This window comes from Glycine max, chromosome 19 (genome assembly GCF_000004515.6).
Source record: "Glycine max cultivar Williams 82 chromosome 19, Glycine_max_v4.0, whole genome shotgun sequence".
NCBI classification, from domain to species: domain Eukaryota; kingdom Viridiplantae; phylum Streptophyta; class Magnoliopsida; order Fabales; family Fabaceae; genus Glycine; species Glycine max.
This window is the reverse complement of record NC_038255.2, coordinates 50,344,062-50,364,757: the sequence shown is the minus strand read 5'-3', so window position 1 is coordinate 50,364,757 and position 20,696 is coordinate 50,344,062. Positions and strand designations below refer to the sequence as shown.

The 20,696-nt window shown below is 31.5% G+C and overlaps 3 protein-coding genes across 11 annotated transcripts; 1 reads left to right on the top strand and 2 right to left on the bottom strand.

The window, feature by feature from the left end:
* Positions 1 to 3,643: 3,643 nt before the first annotated feature.
* LOC100785274 (NDR1/HIN1-like protein 13) lies at positions 3,644 to 6,033 on the bottom strand. Of its 2 annotated transcripts, XR_005889992.1 has the most exons (3): positions 4,948 to 6,033; positions 3,972 to 4,040; positions 3,644 to 3,873 (listed from the first exon to the last, which is right to left on the bottom strand). XR_005889992.1 is itself a non-coding variant. In XM_003554705.5 (2 exons), exons 1-2 carry the CDS (start codon positions 5,664 to 5,666, stop codon positions 4,025 to 4,027), a joined length of 735 nt encoding a protein of 244 aa, XP_003554753.2. In that variant the 5' UTR covers positions 5,667 to 6,033; the 3' UTR covers positions 3,644 to 4,024. The 2 variants fall into 2 exon arrangements, 1 of the variants encoding a protein (XP_003554753.2); XM_003554705.5 differs by having other exon boundaries at positions 3,644 to 4,040.
* Positions 6,034 to 7,191: 1,158 nt separating this feature from the next.
* Positions 7,192 to 12,343, top strand: LOC100782953 (exosome complex component RRP41 homolog). The gene is made up of 12 exons (XM_003554700.4): positions 7,192 to 7,321; positions 8,174 to 8,335; positions 9,722 to 9,768; positions 9,860 to 9,920; positions 10,089 to 10,127; positions 10,233 to 10,300; positions 10,912 to 10,990; positions 11,075 to 11,111; positions 11,277 to 11,393; positions 11,525 to 11,610; positions 11,843 to 11,932; positions 12,033 to 12,343. Exons 2-12 carry the CDS (start codon positions 8,282 to 8,284, stop codon positions 12,078 to 12,080), a joined length of 726 nt encoding a protein of 241 aa, XP_003554748.1. The 5' UTR covers positions 7,192 to 7,321; positions 8,174 to 8,281; the 3' UTR covers positions 12,081 to 12,343.
* A 1,875-nt stretch (positions 12,344 to 14,218) lies between these two features.
* LOC100782415 (putative glucose-6-phosphate 1-epimerase) lies at positions 14,219 to 18,771 on the bottom strand. Of its 8 annotated transcripts, none has more exons than XM_006604815.4 (10): positions 18,580 to 18,771; positions 18,018 to 18,152; positions 17,303 to 17,515; positions 17,105 to 17,179; positions 16,546 to 16,602; positions 16,299 to 16,462; positions 15,963 to 16,097; positions 15,208 to 15,310; positions 14,888 to 14,987; positions 14,219 to 14,743 (listed from the first exon to the last, which is right to left on the bottom strand). In XM_006604815.4, the coding sequence occupies exons 3-10, from the start codon at positions 17,411 to 17,413 to the stop codon at positions 14,535 to 14,537; spliced, it is 954 nt and encodes a 317-aa protein (XP_006604878.1). In that variant the 5' UTR covers positions 17,414 to 17,515; positions 18,018 to 18,152; positions 18,580 to 18,771; the 3' UTR covers positions 14,219 to 14,534. The 8 variants fall into 8 exon arrangements, with proteins under 8 accessions (XP_006604878.1, XP_040868691.1, XP_003554747.1 ...); XM_041012757.1 differs by having other exon boundaries at positions 18,606 to 18,751; XM_003554699.5 differs by lacking the exon at positions 18,580 to 18,771 and adding an exon at positions 18,374 to 18,542.
* Between the last annotated feature and the right edge of the window lie 1,925 nt (positions 18,772 to 20,696).

Here is a 20,696-nt window from a genome sequence, read left to right as displayed (position 1 = left end):
GTGCTTTTGCGTGTGTTTTTGAGTTTATCTCTATTGTTAGAGTAAATTGTTTTAATCTTTTTTTTTTTTCATTTTATACTACTTTAATCTTTTTATTTTAGTATATAAGTTAAGAAATATAATTAATATTAAAAATATTTATATTTTCTGATTTTATTTATTATTCTAACATTTCTTTTTCTTGACAACTGTAACAATAAAGGTGCAATCGAGAAAATAATAATTGACAATATTTTAAATTTATAAATAGAAATAAAAAATTATTTTATAACAACATATAAAAAAAATGAAGATGTACTTCTTACGCATTTTTTCTATTTTTAAAATAAACAAATATGTTTAAAGATCTTTTCCAATATCATCTAATAAAACACCATGTATGTATAATAAGTTTTAAAATTTTTATAAAAATTAATTTTAAAGTCATATCAATAATAATTTTAATTAATTAAAAATGTAAAAATATTTGCAAACGAATGTTTATTAAATTCTTTTAGGGGACATTTGTTACAAGATTTTTTTTAAGTCTTCTAAAAACAATAAAGTTGGAGTTGTAAATTTTTCATATCTGGTATACAATTTTAAAAAATATAGTCACAAGGAACATTGCATTGTTTCCAATTATTGCTTTTATCTCATATTTCTAACAAAATTGTCCTGAAAGTGATAATTGACTTTCTCATATTGGAAAAAAAATTAATGATGTGAAAGATCATAATACTCTCATTATCTCATTTAATACAATTATATAAAGTTTTAGAACATTTTTTTTACTGAATGTAACAAATAATTAAATTTAAGAATAAGAAATATTAATAAATATTATTAGTATACAAATTATATTTTTAAGAATATATTATTTTATTTTATTAATGTAGTAAACATTATACTTTTTATATACTCTTTAATTCTTTAAAAATTGACAACACATTAATTAATAAAAGCGTTCAGAAATATCATTGTTGCAATATTAAAAAAATATTTTAGTAAAAATTCTATAAAATAAAAAAAGCAAAGTAAAGAGAATGTAAAATTCCATAATGTTAAAGATAAATAAAAGAATATTAATAATCACACCAACGTATTTATAATTTTAAACTATAGAAAAACTATTTTAATAAGAAAACTTATCCAAACCTTTCAAAAATAACTTTCTATTATGTGAAAATTCACATCTAACTTTAAAAAGGTTTAAAACTACAATCGCCATCACTAGAACTCGTTTTGCCTTATCTACATTAAAATTTAAACCATAAGGAAGATTCCAAGTTTTGTCCTCTTTACCTATGATAGAAATGATCAATAATGACAACCAATATCATGCAAGAGAAATGCGAATTAGTTAAAGAATCATTTTATTCATTTATCTAATTGTAAATATGATCATTGCCATGTGTGGTGGGTGGACGTATATATATGGCCTATTTTGCTTTTGCTTCAATTCAGTGGCTGTCTGATAGACTATTATGCTTTCTTTATACATCATGTGGTCGATGTTGGATATCGCTATCCCAACCAATTCTTGTTCTTCCACTCGATTTGTATCAAAAAGGCTATAAGTCAATATTTTAGTAAGTTGAGTGCTTATTTTTCTATTGGAAAAGTTAAGGAAGTGAAAAGAACAAAACTGCTCATTTAAAGAAACACAAGTTGCAATGCACTGATGTGCATGCGTGTGGTGTACGTGGAATTGTAGTTCAGATATCTATTGTGATTTGTGAGAACGGTGGAAGGGTCCAATCAGCGAAAACAACTAATAAGCTATGAACTAGTACTATGAAGGAAAAGGTAAACATTGATGATAAACATATGCATAGATTTACTTCAATCAAATCTGAAAGTGGCTTCCTTTTTTTATTTTATTTTTTTTATAATTCTAGCTTTTGAGATTCCACTCTAATTTCAGTTTCACGTTTTGAAAATTAGCCTCTGGAATCCAGTCCTCATCAACAAGAACTAGACAGGTTTACGATATTCAAAGTGTAATCAAAATGAATAACCGAGAACTATTCAAGGGCAAAGAGCCACTTAAAAGAAACGTAAATAAACAGCTTGTAAACCAGCATTTAAAAATATAAAATAAACAGCTTGTAAACGAAGAAAAGGTAGATAAACAACCAAAATGAAAGATTGAACATCAGAGAAAGAACGAATGAACATTTGATATTGTATTTATTAGAGAAATGTTGGAACTACATACGTTGTCTCTAGCATTTGATAATTATTCCTAATTGAGAGTGGATGCTTTGTAGGTTAATTTCGTGATTTCTCCAATCACGAACCTTTTGCTCAATTTACTATTATTGACAAAAATCCTAACAACTATATTATTACATGAAAACATGTGTCTAAATTGAGCTGTTATATATAAGTCTCAATTGCTTGTCGTTTCTCAATTTTTTTTATCAGCACTTGTAATCTCTAATAATTGCTTCATTGTTTGGATCTCTCAAGAAACTCCTATTAATTGTTTTGATTTGATTTCACTATCGCTCAAAGACTAATCATGATTTGTATCTTAAAGATTCGGCTTTCATGGAGTCCCTTGTTAGTCTTCTCTAATCTAGTTTGTGATTTGTTTAAACTTAAAAAAATTAAAATAAGTGTTTTTTAATATTTTTTAATAAGTAAATTATTATTAAAAATAAGAAAAAATTATTTAAAAAAACAATTTAAATAAATGCACTAATACAACATAAAGTTACTTATTTTATTAAAATAATAAATATATTTTTTTAACAAATAAATTTAACCAAATTGATCCTGAAGGCTAACAATCCATACTAAAATTATTAGAATTGCAAAAGTATTTCTTGCAAGGTAATATCAAATAATTGACAGCGTAAATTTCGTCAAGCATAAAAAAATAATACATAAACAAAAAAAAAAAACAAAGTAAATTTTGTAAATTATTCGAATACAGAAAAAAAAAATCTATTATGCACCACGCTGGTAGAATGCAATGTTTTCCGTGACAAGGAAATTAAACCCAAAATGCATTGTTACTTTACACTAAAATAATTAGAGACGAGGTAGCAGACCTAACATCTCTCTCTTCCTAACCGCTGAGCATTTCATTCACAAAGAAGCCTTGGCACTTAATTTCTCTTTTTACCATAGTTTACCTATGAGAATGATATGTTACACCTTAAAAAGCTACCACAACTTATATTTAATTTGCCATCGAATGAATAATTTCTTTACTTACTCCGTAGTCAATTTATATGGAAAAAAAAAAAAGGAAAAAGTTAGGGTGTGTTTAATTTGTATTTTTATTTTCTATTTTCATTTTCTGTTTTCATTTTTTTTTAAAACTATTTTCATTTTAAAAAGATTAGAATTCTGAAAAGTTTGACTTCTTGTTTTCTGTTTTTATGAAATAAAAAATACTAAAAATTTATGATTTATTGATTTATTATTTTTTTATATTTTTAAATTTGTTTAAAATTACATTGTCACCACAAATTCATTTTACCCAAAATGAAATTTTCTGTTCTCAACTGCGAGAATTTATTGTTTTGATTGTTTATTGTTTTCATTTTCACTGAAAAATATATTCAGAAATCCAATCAAACACATTTTCTGTTTTCAGTAAAAATAAGAACAGAAAACAACTAAATCAAACATCCCCTTAGAGTTCATATGAGTAATCCAGGGTGTGCCTCATCACATTGTGGTTTTCTTCTTATTAAAAAGAGAAAGACAGAGAACATTTTCTCGAGTACTTACGATTCCTACGATCACCAGCCACATAAAAAACAATAAATATTTGATAAATACAACCTCACGTATTGGTCTTATGTGCATCCCACATCGCATTTGGGAGAACCAGCAGCAAGTTGATCTGCTGTAGAAGAGACTCTTTTCTTTTTTCTAAGCAAAGAATTTACATTTTCATTCTTCCTTTACTTTGTAAAGAGAAAAAAGAAGAATATAAAAATAATTTAGATACAAGCGCACAAAATCTTCACCTCGATCTAAATGGCGCGCAGTGGACATCAATCTGGCAGAACACATCCCCAACTCATCGTATTTTGATCCTGTGCTCCATCCAAAGCAAAGCAGTAACATCAATTATTAGAATAGTCAAATTAGTGACCAATATGCTCATCCTTCCAACAAGCGGAAACAAACACATATTATTAGGTCATCCAAGATCAGTGCCAACATACTACTACATTCCAATTAAATCCAAATGCCACATTCAAGGGCCCTACCCTATTGCCAATTAATGACATACGGCTAATGCAAGAAAAACGATAGTTGGTCATTAATTTGGATTTGCATTTTTCTTTTCCACAATTAATTATGCTGCAGGATTCATAACATAGCTTTATGTGTTGATATAAATCCACCCCACCTACTAAATTTTGAATTTTTGTGCATGATTCACTAAATTTTAAGTAGCGCACAGCTAATAAAATTAGAGAGTGGTGGGCCGGCTTGTGAAAGTGTTGAACATAACCAAAAAAGAAAAGCCAGTTCTTTCATTCTCCCTCAAATGATTCTTTTGTTTTTTTCTTATAAAAGCTAGCTAGGTAAGTCATGTTAATTATTGTACAAACACCAACCCTAACAATTCTCGTACGGTACATGGAAAAGTAAGTAAGAGATTAATTCTTCACGATACAGAGACTCAATCCAATTGAGAAATCAACATACTTGCATATAATATACACAAACGAGGATGAGACAAATTTCACCTCATAAAAATAAATTTATAGTATTAAATTAGACTCATAATTCACGTTCTAAGTATACTAATTAACATGCACATCAAATAAGACATGCAAAGGTGTGTGTATATAATAAGCATGCATTAATAGAAGTGAATAGTTTTTTTAATTGTTAGTTTGAAGGTATTGAACCCTCCAACTTTTATTTTTGAAGCATCCAACCCAACTCATGTTATATCTCCAAAAGTGAATTGTAGTATTAGTTAATTACCATTTGAGGAGAGTGATGGAGCAAAGGGGAGGGTCTCCTTTATCGAGTTGTCTCACGGTGGCATCTCCGCAGACGACAGTGACGGAGATGGAGGGTGAGTTCCAACCCTCCAAGCCAACACCGGTTTTGGTTCGAACCTCCACGGTGGGGACCAACGCTTTGCTCTCCACAGCGCTCTTAAGCCTTCTCCTCTGCTTCTCATTCAATGCCAGCTCCTTTACGCTCGTCTCCGCCTTCAGCTCGGTCACGCCCTTCTCCTTCACCGTGAACCCGGCCACCTTCGTGGACCCCAGATTCAGGTCCCCGTTCTCCGCCGAAACCGAGAAGCGGCTCTGGGAGAAATGCCACGACATCCTGCCGCTGCGGTTCTTGACCTCGACACGTGCGGCCGTGTCGGCAGCCAGGTAGGCCCCGTCGGCGGCATTGGTGACGTTAAGTTTGGGGACGCGGAAGGAGCCGAGGTGAAACTCAGGGAGGGAGGGGTCGTAGATGAGGTAGAAGAGAGCGGCGGCGATAACGAGCACAAGGAGGAGGATGAGGATGAGGATGCAGAAGGTACAGCAGCATATGCGGCAGAAGTTGCGACGCTTCCGTTTGGGCTGGAAGGAGGGGGGCAGCATGAGCTTTCGAGGAGGAGGTGGTGGCGGTTTGGAGTTGGGGTCCCGGTAACCGGGGGGTTTCTGTAAGATTGGTTTGGGTTGGGGCGCAGATTCTTCCATGCTGCGCTATTTGATTGTGGATTAGAAGTAATTGAGGAAATCAATTGTGTGATGTGATTATGTCATGAGAATGATGAGAGAGAAGGGAATATTGTTGGAGGGTTGAGAGAGAAAATGTCCAAAAATTGTAATTGATTTGAGGAAGTTAGTTTAGTGAATGAAAAGCTTAAGCTAAGGTTGTGGAGTAATAAGAGGCAGAGAATGAGCAGCGGAGAGAGAGAGAGAGATCCACGCGCCGCTTTTTGTTTGGTAACTAATAAGCAGTCACATGGCGGGATGGAAGCCTACCTATACACCACAACTCTTTCTGCAACTGTGCAACACCTAATCTTACAATTCAACATTTTTAATAACAATTAGCTAACATTTTTAATACAACAATTATATATGAGTTGTTTTAAATGTTTTGATATATGAGTTTAATTCCTATAAATAAATAAAAACATCAATATAAAATAAGATGAAAAGATGCTATAGAAAAGGACATTTATAAAATAAACAAAATAGTAAAATTTTAATTTGACGAGTATTAAAGTGACGAAAGCTTTTCATTTTAAAGTTAACGCATAAGTTTATTTATTTTCTTTTCTGTAACATTAAAAAGGAAAACATATTCTTTATAAAAAAAAAAGAATAATTATGATATTTCTTCTGTGTCTATTTAACCTTAAACCAGGACAAATCAATATCATTTGTAACCGAACCGGCGAGTCAGTAAGGTTCAATCCAATTTATGAGTTAAATGGTTAAAAAAACAGCGCATTTGAATTTACATAATCTTAATTAAACTCACTACCCCTCTGATAGTTTGGTAAAGGATAAATTAAAGAAAAGAGGAATGCTTAAAAAAATAAGTCAGAAATAAAAAGAAGTAAATGTATTTGGTAGAGAATAAACGAGAGAAGAAAAATAAAATAAAAATATGAGAGCATTAATGTTTTTTACTCTATTTATTTGCTATTTATTGTTTTCTTATTTACCTTAAACCAAACACTTTTAGTTTCACTTTATTTTTATATTTATTTTCATTCATTCGATCTACTTCTTAATTATTTTTTCCTATCAAATTAGGGGTTAACATAGGCCAAATTAAATTAGATTTATTCACCCCAACATGAAAATTTCACCTAATCATTTTTAAAAACTTAAATCCAACTCAATCAAAATCTAAAGACAAAACCGATTTGACCCAACTTCTCCACACAATAAATTAATTATCTATAGTTAAATTGTAGAATAAAAAAGTATAAATTTAAGTTAAGGTATATCTTAAAATGAACAGATATTATGTTATACAAAATATTAACTATAAAAGCTTTAATATTAAATATTATTATAAATTATGCAAAAAGAAACTTATACTTTTTAATTAAGAGAATATTAAAATACAAAACTGGTTTGAGACGGTCCAAAATACAACCGAAATTCATCCTAAAAAATGACCAGATGTATTTTCAAAACTCGAACCGATTCAAATTAATCCAAAGTCGGGCCGGGTTGGGCACCCCTATATCAAATGAACAGTTAGCAGTTAACCTCCAAGCTGAGACGGTTCAAACCCGGTCCAGTTACAAAAAAATAAATAAAATTTAAACGTAGAGCTTGGAACCCTGCGGTGTCGTCCCCGCCAGTGCCGCGCACACAGCATCAGTGAGGTACCTCTCTTTCTCTGTTCAAACACTCTCATTTATCTATTTAACTCCTCAACTTTGCTATGCCAGCTCGTCTAATTAAATAAACTGAACGTTTACAATTACAACCCAGAATTTGGCTTCAAACATTTGAATTTCTTGCTAATCAATTATATCATATCATTCTCTCAATCAAAATTATCAACCTTCTTCATTCAGCCATCAAAATTGTTATTATAATTTAGTTTATTAAAGATGCAACACTGTCTTTATGATATGTAATTGACACAATTTTGTCTTAAGTAACTCTTAACTAAAACCTGCTGGTTCTCCTTTAGAAATTTGTTGAAATGCAGGGAGTACTAATATAATAAGCATAATCTGCCGCTATGAGTTTTCTTCCTGGATCTCTTCACATTAAGTGCAAATTTTAAATCTTTAACAAAGAAGTGACTCATTTGTGCGTAGCTTATTTCTTTCTCCTTTTTTTCCCAATCTTGAATTGTGATTTGTGTTGTTTGCTAATTTCTAGTATTGATTCTGTTATATGGTGTACCTAACCCCCCTCCTGGAGGGCAAAGACTTGTTGTTTGTCGTTGTGTGATTGTGATATTTGGTTAAAGTTCAAATTGCTTCATTGTTATTTTCCCGCTACTCTTTCCAAAGGAAGTGGAGTTGTTTCTTTCTGTTTCCAATGGCGTGCTGTTATTTACACAAATTTCTCTCCCCACTCCTCTTAATGTTCTCTATGAACCACTTGCTAACTACTGGAGCCAACACAAACTCCTAAATGGCTCAGATTCTGCAAAATCCCAACATTGTTTGTCAATAATTTTTTGTTTAGAAGATTTGATGCTTATCTTTTTTGCCTTGAAGCCAAGAACATGAAGTAACGCGACAACATCAGCTGCTTGTAATCACCTTTCTGCTTTTCTTTCTCATCCTTGTCTCTCCTGGCTCTTGCTGGCATAGATTGACTTGAGAATGGAATACGTCAGCCCAGAAGGACTTCGCTTGGATGGTCGCCGACCAATGGAGGTACTGCTATTTTTCCTGGCCTCTTTTCTCCTTTTTTTCTTCATTTAATTTCCATTCTAATTTAAAAGTTTCATTAAATCTGTCAAAAACACTAATAAAGCATAAGAAATGCTGAAAATAATAAATAATAAAGTACTGCTTAAATTGCAGTAGCTTTATCTTAATTAATAATTAGTATGTATAGATCTGTAGATAGTACTGCATATGGGATTCTGGGTTTCAACATGTAGTTGGACCGCAGGCAATGGAATTGTGTAAGGTTGCGTTGAACTTGAAAAATGTGTTGCAAGTACACCAAGGAAACATTGGGAATCAAAATAACTGGGTGGAGAATTAATGCAAAGAGATTAGTAACAATAATCAACAAGGTTGGACTCACAGCAAGCAGACAAGAGTTCTGATAAATATTATAACCTTGAGAAGTATCAATTCAAAGCCAAAAACTTTCTACTTTACCAAATGATAGAAGTAAGACAATGGAGGGACAAAAAATAGCTTAACATTTTATATACTTCAATCAGTTCAATGAAAGCAAAATTATATAGCTGTTAGCCTGTTAGTATTTAAATGATTCTATGTCAATACACCATGGCAACAACTAACAAAGATCAAAAGCAAAGATATGAAACAACTCCATGGAGTTTTAGTCCATACTGCTAAAAATGAACATATGTCTGTTTCTCCTGGAGTACAAGACTTGAATTGGTACAGATGTAGCTTTACTAGAGATTGAAAATAGCATTCTGCAAATAGATTCACTTAGTTCACCTACAACTATGATTGATCAACGCCATTATCTTTGGAGTACTTTAGTATACTATTTTCCAATAAATTTCTTAAAGACCCCAAAATATAATGTTATATGTTATAACTCCAGATCTGCACCACTTTAAATATCTGATTTGCTGACACAGCATAATTTTGAAGATGATATCTTGGTTTGTGTCTTTTTGATTTAGTGGTTCTCTGATTTGAACCATAAAAAAGGAGATAATCCATGGACCAGGCCCCACGCTAAGGATTTCCAACCTACTTATTTAGTGGTTTATATGGGTTAGGGCTAGATGGCCCCATCAGAAAGGGTCCGAATGTAGGGTTTTGGGTCTGGCTCTGGCTCATGGATTTTAGTCCTATTTGATAGCTCTGTGTTTCATACATGATTTTGGGATTTGAATATTCTAAAATGAGGGAATGCATTTTAGAGGATAAAATACATGTATCACAAAGTATGAAGTTGTTAAAATCTCAACAGCTATCACTGCACTTTATCCTCTAAAGTGCACTTCCTTCCTTCACTTTAGAGGAACTAAATCTATGATTTTGTGTTTCTTGCTCTCATGATCTTTTGCCCTTTCCGTTTTCTCCCTGCCTTATGGTATATTCTAGATGCGACAAATTCGTGCAGAGATTGGTGCTGTATCCAAAGCAGATGGGTAAATGAATTTTTGCTTTTTTAAAATTTTTAGCTGTGATTTCATTCAAAGCATTTGACCATAAAGTGTTTTTTTTTCATTTTGAAACCAGTTCTGCCATTTTTGAGATGGGTAATACCAAAGTTATTGCTGCTGTTTATGGCCCCAGAGAGGTACTGTTTAGTTATTTACCTTGCTTATGGATAGTTATCTATGTAATTTGAAGATGGGTAAAAAAACTTTTGGGTGTTAATCAGCTTAAATGTTTAAAAAATCTTTGAATTTGCATTTGAGCTATAGATAATTTGTTGTTTTTCTTTGGTAACTTCTATGCTTTTCAGGTGCAAAATAGGAGCCAGCAAATAAGTAGCCATGCCCTGGTAGATTTTTTCTTTTAAATTATAATACATTGAGTGTTTTTTTAGTGTATTTATATGCATTGTAATGATAACTTAATTGCTGTTTATCTGCTTCTGTATCTGTAGGTTCGGTGTGAGTACTGCATGGCTAATTTTAGCACTGGAGATCGCATGAGGAAATCTAAGGGTGACAGGTTGTACTTATTTACTTGTTTAACTTCCTAATCTTTTTGCTTGATTTTTGATATATTCGTACTTATTGAAATGGTATTGGAGTATGGACTAGTAATAGGATGAGAGTGAGTGTTGCATTAATAGAATCAATCTCAAGAATATCTTGTAATTGTGAATCGGACTTCATCTTTTTACCCAAGTAGGAATTAAGCTGCAAATATGGTGATTGTGTGTGTAGACTTTTAGACTGTAACTTTTGAATTTTGATTATTAATTGTGAACATTTTTTTTATTGTTTTTTTCTCTTAAGCATTGATGACTACATCAGTAGTCTAAATGCTCCGAGTGGGTTATGTATCATAGAGCAGTGAAAAGTAAAATCATAAGCACCATTTATGACCTCCCCTCATTTTCTATCTTTTCTTCGAGCTTTAACTTTTATGAGTCAGTCATCTTTTGCCAAAATTTGTATGTAGTTTTGAATGGCTTAGCCATCAGTGTTTATAGACATAAATTTTATTTTTCCAGAGTTTTAATTTGGTTCTCATTGTGAGGTTCTCTTACACAAGGATAATGGGATGACCTCTTGTTTTTCACTACTTTAGTTTATTGAAGTTTTCTCATGCTACAGGAGATCAACTGAAATTTCTCTGGTTATCCGGCAAACCATGGAAGCATGTATACTGACACATTTATTGCCTCGTTCCCAGGTTTTATTACACATTCTGAACTTATTTTGTACAGATGTAAATTTATTTTTTTAATTTCTAATGATTTAGTTATTAAATTTGTAGATAGATATTTATGTCCAAGTTCTCCAAGCAGATGGAGGTAACTAAGACCTGATAATGGGATCTTGCGATCATCTTCTCCTCCAATTGTCATTTTATTTTCTCTCTCTTCTACTCTTTTAATATGTCCCCGTTAAATTTTGGCAATGTTAAAACATGTCTTTGTACTTTTGTATAACCTCTGTTCTTGGCATGCCTTTGGCAGGAACTAGATCTGCTTGTATAAATGCTGCTACTTTAGCCCTTGCCGATGCTGGGATCCCTATGCGTGATCTTGTAACTTCCTGTAGTGCTGGATACCTTAATAGCACCCCTCTGCTTGGTATCTGTTTTTGCTTGAATTTTGACTGCCAAAATGGGGGGGGGGGGGGGGGGGGGGGGTCTTTTATTTCAGTAAACTTCTGATACTCAACATATCGTAATTATTAAAAGTTGCTGAATGAATATGAACAGATTTGAACTATGTAGAAGACAGTGCTGGAGGGCCTGATGTAACTCTTGGAATTCTGCCGAAGCTGGATAAAGTGACACTTCTTCAGGTTAATTTTTGTGTCTTATTTTCTCCGTACTTCCTTTGAGAATGAGAACCTTGAAAATTTTAATAAGAAATTAACCACTGTATCATTATTATGAAAAGCATGGAATTCGAACTTCAGGTTATTTCTTTCAAATTTTCTCTAGTATTCACTGACTGCCTTATTCCTTAAATTAGAATGGAAAAGCTCCTAGTTTAATTCTATTTGCACTAATTTCTTTTGATACTCGCTGTAGATGGATTCTAAACTACCAATTGACATTTTGGAAAATGTTATGCAACTGGCAATTGAAGGCTGCAAAGCAATAGCAAACTATATTCGAGAAGTAAGAATCTGTCGTCACTCTTGTGATTATACTAAGAGAAGTCAAAACATGGTTTACATTCATTTCATAGATTAATTCCTGATTTTTTGTCGGTTGGCAGATTTTACTGGCAAACACAAAGCAACTTGAGTATCGAAGAGGTGTATAGTTTTATAGCAGAAGTAATGTTTCCTATTTGCTTCCAGTTTATGCTCGCGCATGATTATGATTGCCAATGCTCTCTGGTTTTTCCAGATTTGTAGGTTCATTCTTTCAGCATTTTTGCGTTTTCATTTTTTATGAGAATTCTCCTGTATTTACTTGTTTCTCATTTGTAGAGAGGTGACGGTAGCATTTGTTTCTCATTTCTACCAACCTAGTGCATTGTTTGAATTTTAGTTGAGAATTCAAAAGTAATTTTACACTGAGTAACATTTTCTTCCTTTATTTTATGCATTAGAATTCACAAATGTGCATTGAAATTCACAAAAGTGTTTTTCTAACTTTAATTCAAACAAACACAGCCTTACCGTGTCAACTGAAGTAACAAATTTATGAATTATTTTGGGACCATGTTGGTCGTTTAGCAAATCCCCTAAAATTAGAAGGCAATGTGGAGTGGAACTAGTGATCTGAAACTTTTAATAGTTAGAACCAAAATCATTCAAGAGGTTGGTTGAGTGCGTACATGGTCGTTGCATCCTCTCGGACAACAAAGCAATGGCATCCTCTTTGTCTAATCAGCATCAACAACTAACATGTTTAATGTCCTTAATTGCCTTTTTGTTTGGTGATAAAGAAAAAAGAAAGCTTGTTATTTAGTGGTTGTATTGCAGTTAAGTCTCAACAAAGCTAGTTAAACTGAGAGATAATAATAAAATAATCTACCATACTTTTTCTCGAATTTTCCTGTGTCTAATAACTAACAATTGACTTTGGTTTTTATATAACTTAATGTGATTTAAATTAAAATTGAAAATTTGGGAATAATTTCAAAACGCGTTCCTGATTACCGATTAGTTTGGGATCGATTGTAGTTTCATTAAGTCAATCATTTATAACCTAAAGTTGCCAATAATCATTGCTAAAGAAAAGGCTATTTTTCACAATCAATTCCAAAACGTTTTTTTCATTTTAAATGAGTATGATACATTTGAATGTTGATGTTTAAAAAAACATCATTCATTACATCGCATATATTCTTTTTACTAAAAAAAAGATTCAGTATTTGAAAAATCAAATTATATAGTCTAAGTTTGTTAATTTTTACTGAGAATGTTTAATTTCACAAATAAAATTAACCTGAATGTTGATAATGAAGAAAATTTAGGATTGCTTTTATGATAATAGAAAATATTTTGAAGCATAAGCTCTTTATTGTTATACGAAATTATTTTATGAATACCTTTACTTCCTGAAAAATATTAGGCTTAATTATACTAAATATTTATAAAAAAGTTACAAAATAAGTTTGAAATTATAGGAATTATGGATGCATAACGATATAATAAGAATATGAATGAATACGTAATTTTACCTTGTTAAAAGAAACCACTAGTAAATAATTATAAAAGTAACAATTATAAGAGTGTAGATGAATATGTTTTATTCGTCTGAAATATTACATAAAGCTAAACTCTAATAATGAAGATCAATAAGTGGTTCATTTTTGAGTAATAGTAAATTTAATTATCTTCAATAAAGTCTTAGAGTTTGAACTTTGTAAACGAAAAAATATAAGAAAAAGAGAAATTTTATTAAAAATGATTAATCAGATTTTTTAATAAAAATTAATTGCTAACAAATTTTTAGATACTCCGCTTAAACGTCATATTAAAAAGAAAAAATCTAATAAAGGAGAGTGTAGATCAACAAATGAAGATGTTGTTTTTTATAAGTACACAGAATCTCTCATCTCTTACCAACTTCAACCTTTTAATGCCTATTCCCCCGCACATCCGGTCCACAACAAAGCACGAGAAATGCAAAATGTTTTCTGACGAGCCTCTTTTGACCGGCTTCATTGAATAAAAACAAAAGTTCAATTAGATCACAGTCAATAAGATTATTGACTATTACATAATGATTTTAAAAATCATATTTAAAGTATTTTCTAATTAATTGATTATACAGGTTTTGTGGTGATAGATATCTAAAAGAATCATGTGAAACTTGGTTAAATTATTCAAGTATCATTATATAATTATAAAATACAGAGTCGGTTTATTCTCTCATGAAAGGTGGATCATCATGTTCCAAATTAACCTTTCAAGCACCATACCTACCCACCCAATCAATATTAGTAAATTGCAACAAGAAAGTTTAAATTAGGCATTACGTGGAACATCATAAAATCCATCCAGGGAAGAAACTTGACATCTACACAACAAATCTAACGCTTCAAGGAGAGAGTCCATAGCAGAACCGAACCAGCTAACTAATAACCGGGTAACATTTGATAGCCATTCTCACAAAAAACATAGGCCACTCTAAAACACTCTTTCTAGCCTAAAGATCACACAACAGAAAAACCGGATACTCCTAAGGAGGAGCACTATTTCTACAACTTAATGCTACATTGCAGGATGTAGCATAAACTCTCTGACCGATTTTGTACAATTCCTCAAAGATCACTTCTGTCCAGACCTAGATGGTCGCTGCAAAAACTTGACGGCACAATCGAGAGCTGCAGCCGCCCAGTCCATTCCTCGCCCGGCTTCAAGTTCACAGGTTTCTCTATTACTGCCCCATCAACACAAAGCATTTGTTTATACTCCTCATCACCAAAGTCTGACATTGATTTTGATTTCTTCTCCCATGGATTCCACACAGCTGCACAAATCATACAAGTACAGATGAACTGCAATTAAATCTTCTATAGCAATTACAAAATTAGTGTTGCTGATTGCAGGAACTAGACAGATATAGTGCAAACTTCCTTTTGTCATATGTTCTGAACAACTTTTACTAGCTTACCAACATCAGGGAGACCATCCTTCCTTATAACAAATGTTCGTTTCCTCTCATGATCTAGCACCGCAATTATGTTTGGAGAGCTAAGATACACTCGATCCACCTGCCAGGAAGGAAGGATGAATTTTGAAAAACTCTTTATTCATACCCTTCATTATTACAAAACCTAAAGACTTTAGTGAATTTGATATGATTGACAAAACTGCATAGGCTAGTATTATGGTGCTATAGTTACCACAACTTGAAGCAAAAGCTTATAATTGCATCACGGAACTATCAATATCTACATGTTGTAAACATTAATATAACCTGGAGAGATTTACCTCAGATTCAAATGTTATTGCATCTCCTTGTTCTGTAAACCGTTCCTTTTGGAAAAGGTTGTCTAGGTAATCCAGTGTCTCCAGACCTTCAATCCTTATCTCACTATCATTGTTAATGTGAGTATTAATTAGCAAACTCAAAATGAAATTCCTTGTTCTAAAACAACCAAAAGAGGGATAGTTCAAATACTAAAAAACATGTAAATAAATTATCCTAATAGGTAACAAGCATTGCAAACAGTAGCTTTCTTCAAATGGTTACAAATTCTATACTGTCTGTAAAAACTTTGGACTTTCATCACGACATATCACTTGTTTCATGTTTCACTACAACTGACTTGAATAGATCTTATAGTTCCTGTACTAACAGTATTCAGAGAACAATCCACCTAATATATCAGTTATCAATGCTACTTTCAAATGAATAGAGCATATATTATTGGTCTTTAGTAGATTCTAAAGAAGAGAAACAGTCCTCTCTGGCCTGATTAAATGTTAAAATCCCACAATTTTAAATTCTTCAGCTAACAATTCGCTTAATGTATATAATACATGCAGAAAATACTTGTTTCAGAACAATAAACCAAGTATTTGTCTCCATTAAATCTTGAATAAGGAAGAATCATCACTGCTAAATAAAACTCTAATTAAGTGTTCCAGAAGTCAATTTACAGTGTAAAAGAAAAATGAGGGTTGGACATCATTCCACACCCTCAGAAAAGGGAATGAAGGACAAGTACAAGAATTATTCATACCTTATGTCAGAGACCAATAAGTATGTGTGATATGCAAATGAGAAACTAAATGGCTTGCCATTTATATTCCTGACTCTAGATATCAAAGTCAGGTCCCCATCTGTTGTAAGAGACACCCGAAGATGGAATTCAAAACTGGTACAATTAAGCAATCATTAGCTCACTATTGCTTGAAATTTACTTCCGAACACAGGAGAAAGTAATATCAAGTGCATGTCAGCTAAAAACTATCAAATGCGGGGAGAGCGAATATCCTTGTGATACTATCACATAATTCTAACAGCCTAAGTGAATCATAATCCATGAGCTGCGGTTTTGTGGCATTCAAGTTCATACCTATATGGCCAGCACTTCATATCTTCTTCAGATGATTTTAATACCAGATCAATGAAGGATTTCCCACTAGAATCATTTGCAGGTAGAGGAGGAGGATTATCATCAATTGCCCACATTCTATTTCTCACAAAACCATGCAGTTCCAGCGATCCACAGTTTCCGAACTGTAAAACAAATTCAGCTTAAGATATGGGAGTTGTATATGTTACAATTTATTGAAAATGAACATTCAAAGTAGTAAGTTTACCTGTGGAAAACATATAGGAATTCCTCCTCGTATTGCTTTTGGAGCCTTGAAAATTGCCTACAATCAATTGAAAATGAGACAAGAGTAAGTTATGACTACTTGCCTCTTTACAAAGTAAAACTGATTAAAGATGTATATTTCTACAAAATCATCATCTGTGAACCAAGGTACTAAAAAGGCAGCCACTCTTATTATTATAAATCAACATCATCAGTTAGCAAGTTGGAAATCCCATCAAAGTTTTCATTGAACCAGTATTCAACTCAAGTGGTTCAAAAGGATAAAAGCACTACATATCTGCAAACTATTAGTAAAATGAGTAAAATTATTCACACCCTCCCCATAAAAATAACAAAGTGCAATATTAATCAATGCACCCTTTTTTCCCTATTTTTCTCTTGCATTGATATGATTGATGAACAACATAGAATACTATGATTCGTCAATATCCAAACTCTTTGAATTTATTGATTATCTGGACCAATGCCCTTCACATACTACCTGCAATATAATGCAGTTTAGCCGAAAAATGATGTTTAATCAAAATTGAAAGACATACCTTGCTGCTTGTGAAAAGAAGTTCTTCCCCATGCTCATTCCGCCACGAAGTGACCTGCGCCCCATGTAAGCTTACCTAATTTTAAGAACCATGTTTTCCTTATCATGGAGTGACATTGAATGTTTTAAAAAAAATTCAAAATCATAACTTCATCAAATGTTAAAACTGATACAAATACTGCAATCAACAAACTCTCACCTGTGCCGAAGCACCCCTTGGAGTCCGAAGCACAATTTGATGAATTCCATTCCAGTCCTTTGTAATTTCAGTTGCTGCTCTATAGTCCCACACAGCTGCAGAATGCCCCATTCAAATTAGTGTAGATCCTCTACTTCCCCAGCAAACCCTTATAGGCTTCCCAAATTTGGTACATGCCAATGCCAGAGGATAGAAGGGGGATCCAGCTCACACCTATATTGTAACAAACAAGTGAATTAGCCTTATCGGTTAAAGCCAAAATGCCAACTAGCCAATTTAACCAACAAAATCTCTCCTCACTGGTGTGATTCAGATCTAGGGAACTGTAAACCTCTTTGTAAAACAATTAGGGTTGTATGAGAAAATTCCATTAAAACCCCACAAAGCCAAGAGCAGAAACGTTACACTTTAAACATTTGGCAATTGCATACCAATCTACCTGGCACACATCTAAGCATGTCCTTGAAACTCGTCAGATTTACAACAGAAAAAGACAATAAATACTGAACAAACTCGGACAGATTCAAAAGCTCTCTATAATTAGAATTAAATAAAACCGATATATATATATATATATAACAACAGTAAAAAAAAATCTTTAATATAAGCAAAAAAAACAACAATAATATCTTCAGGAAAATGCAACTCGTGGAAGAAAAACCAAATACTAAAATGAAATCCCATTAACCAAGCACTAGTAAGTGTGCTTACTTACTTGAACAATCCTGAATTAGGAATTCCAAGTCTAAATCGACACCAGGTCTTGGATGCAAAGAGAAGCAGCAGAATAATGCATGACCTCTGTGAAATGAGTTCAGAAATTCACACATCCAATGACACGAGGCAGTACCTGTTGATCAAGTGCAGAGATACATACATGACAAAGAAGAAGAAGAAGCGTTCAAAAAGTTTAAAGGCACCCTTTTCTTAGAAGTATTCATTCAAGACCAGACTTGCAATCGAATCAAGAAAAGTTTAAAACTTTCAACCACCCCAAGATTTGAAAAAGAAAAACTACAGAAAATGGTAGGTAGCAATGTTGTGGGAAGGTGGAATAAATAAAAATTTTACACAAGCATAAGATAAGGAGCAAAAACCGGTCTTGTAAATTCTCTGTCTGTTGGCTGCTGAAGAGATCTAATTCTAGGACGTGGAGATACGAGAAGTACATGTACACATGTACAAACCGTCAAAAAGATTTGAACATTTTTTAATGTTAAGAAGATTATAATTATAATTTTGTGTACAAGATTTAAAAGAGAGAGTAAAATATACACCATTCCAGAGTAGGGTTGAAAGCTACTTTTTTTCTTTGGATTGTGGTGGAGAGAGATTCAACAGTCACACAAACAAAACAACACAACACAAGCGAGGGTGATGAATCAATCTCAATCTCAAGATGAAAGTGAAAGTAAAACTGTTGTCTTCAACACACACGACACAGCTATCACATCACTTGAGAATATGTTAAGAGGAAGGTTATATGAATCATTATTAATTTTAAACATCATATTCATATTTTTATTTTTTTTCTATTTGGCATTATAAATTTTGTTATATTTATAATTTTTTCTTTTTAGTGTTAAATAAGTTTTTAGGCGTTTACTAAATATTTTTTTTAATATTATAAGGGGCATACGTACGTATTTGGTTTTTTTCTCCAATGAGGTGTGCAAAATGGATTTGTCACCGCAATCCCGGGCTTATCTTTCAATTTCTCTCTTTCTTTTTCCTTTTCTTTTTAGCACGGACACACAAACACTTACCATTTTTTTAATACAGTTAAAGATAGTTGCCACAAAAGAAAATTTTAGTGTGATGAATTGTTATTTATTTCGTCACGGCTGTTCAATTTAGAGGATATGGCCAAAGAAATTGTGTCAAAATTGAAGTTGCCACAAAAGAATTTTGGATTATTCATTTTTGTCTGCATCAACCGTGCTTATTTTAATTTTGCGTTAAATCGTTCATATAATATGTTATCTGAGTTAAATTTATTAACTATTTAAAATTTTTAATTAAGTTCCTAAATTAAAAATTTAATTGATTCTTTAGTTTTATAAAAAAAAGTATAATAAGACCTCTAAAAAATTTTAAACCGCTATAACTTATCATTTTTTACAATTTTAAGTTGTCATAAACTATTTTTAGAAACCCAGATAAAAAATTTCTCTCAAATTTTTATCTGATTGCAATTTTTTAGTTTAATAATATAATTAAAAATTCTCAAATGATTTATATCTACTAATTAATTTAACCTTTCATTTATAATTTATTATTTATAGTATTATTGTTTTCTTTTTTTTATCTCTTTTCATTATGTTAATTTGTGTTTATCTCACGTTTATTTTCTATCCTATCTCTTTCAATCATGATTACATATACGTTTTTTATGCATTTTATTGTAAAAAAAAAAAAAACTTTTAAATTTTTAACGTTTTCGTTTTTTGCATACCATGGTAAAACATTGTTATAACAAATGATCAAAAAAAAAAAATCAAGTATATTTATCATAGGATTGTATATATTTTATTATTAAGTTAAACCCTTTATATATATATATATATATATATATATATATATATATATATATATTTGATTTTATATGGAAAACCATCTGCACTGATTTTTATATGTCTGTTCAAAAGGAAAAAATCTTATAAATCTATATTTAAATATTTATAAATATTAATTATTATTTTTCAATTATATCATTATATTTATTTAATTTTAAAATATTTTAGATATCTATCATAAATAATAATAGAAGTCTTATTAAGAAGTTAAAACAGTTTTACTATGGAATTTTCTATGGTATGCCCAGAAACATACAAAAAAATTATTAAAAAATATGTACTATATAAAAAAAATAAAAAAATCATTTAATAATTTTTTTACAGCAAAATCATTCAATACTTACTTTTTTTAGTACATTAAAGTATACATATACATATATATATATATATATATATATATATATATATATATATATTATCGAAAACCTCTTTTAATGTGAATAAAGATATTAATGATATATCTTTTTTTATATGCCATCTCAATAAAATGAATAGATAAAACTGAGTGAAAGTAAATTACTTTTATGGTAATTCATTACGGTCTCTGATTTTTTCCTAAATATGTTGGGGTAAAGAGAAAGTAGACTAAATATATAAAAATGTGTTTGGTTGGTCTAATTTTTCTTTTAATTAATATAACTTTATTAATAATGATAAAACTATATTTTTATCATCTGTATTTAAGAACCCAAGACGACCAACTCTATTTATAATATTAAGAGTTTAAATTCTAGAATCATCATTTTGAAAAGGACAACTATATGTCTGCATCATCATCTTCGTGTGAGTGTTAAAGAATTGTATTTATGGTGAAGATT

What these genes read in the sequence shown, in the direction of transcription:
- LOC100782953 (XM_003554700.4), top strand. Translation starts at nt 8,282, where the DNA reads ATGGAATACGTCAGCCCAGAAGGACTTCGCTTGGATGGTCGCCGACCA. An exon ending in ATAAAGTGACACTTCTTCAG is followed by an intron (nt 11,611 to 11,842) that starts GTTAATTTTTGT and finishes TACTCGCTGTAG; the next exon opens with ATGGATTCTAAACTACCAAT. An exon ending in TAGCAAACTATATTCGAGAA is followed by an intron (nt 11,933 to 12,032) that starts GTAAGAATCTGT and finishes GTCGGTTGGCAG; the next exon opens with ATTTTACTGGCAAACACAAA.
- LOC100785274 (XM_003554705.5), bottom strand. Translation starts at nt 5,666, where the DNA reads ATGGAAGAATCTGCGCCCCAACCCAAACCAATCTTACAGAAACCCCCC.
- LOC100782415 (XM_006604815.4), bottom strand. Translation starts at nt 17,413, where the DNA reads ATGGGGCATTCTGCAGCTGTGTGGGACTATAGAGCAGCAACTGAAATT. An exon ending in TTCCTATATGTTTTCCACAG is followed by an intron (nt 16,463 to 16,545) that starts GTAAACTTACTA and finishes TTTGTTTTACAG; the next exon opens with TTCGGAAACTGTGGATCGCT. An exon ending in GGATGGTCTCCCTGATGTTG is followed by an intron (nt 14,744 to 14,887) that starts GTAAGCTAGTAA and finishes TGATTTGTGCAG; the next exon opens with CTGTGTGGAATCCATGGGAG.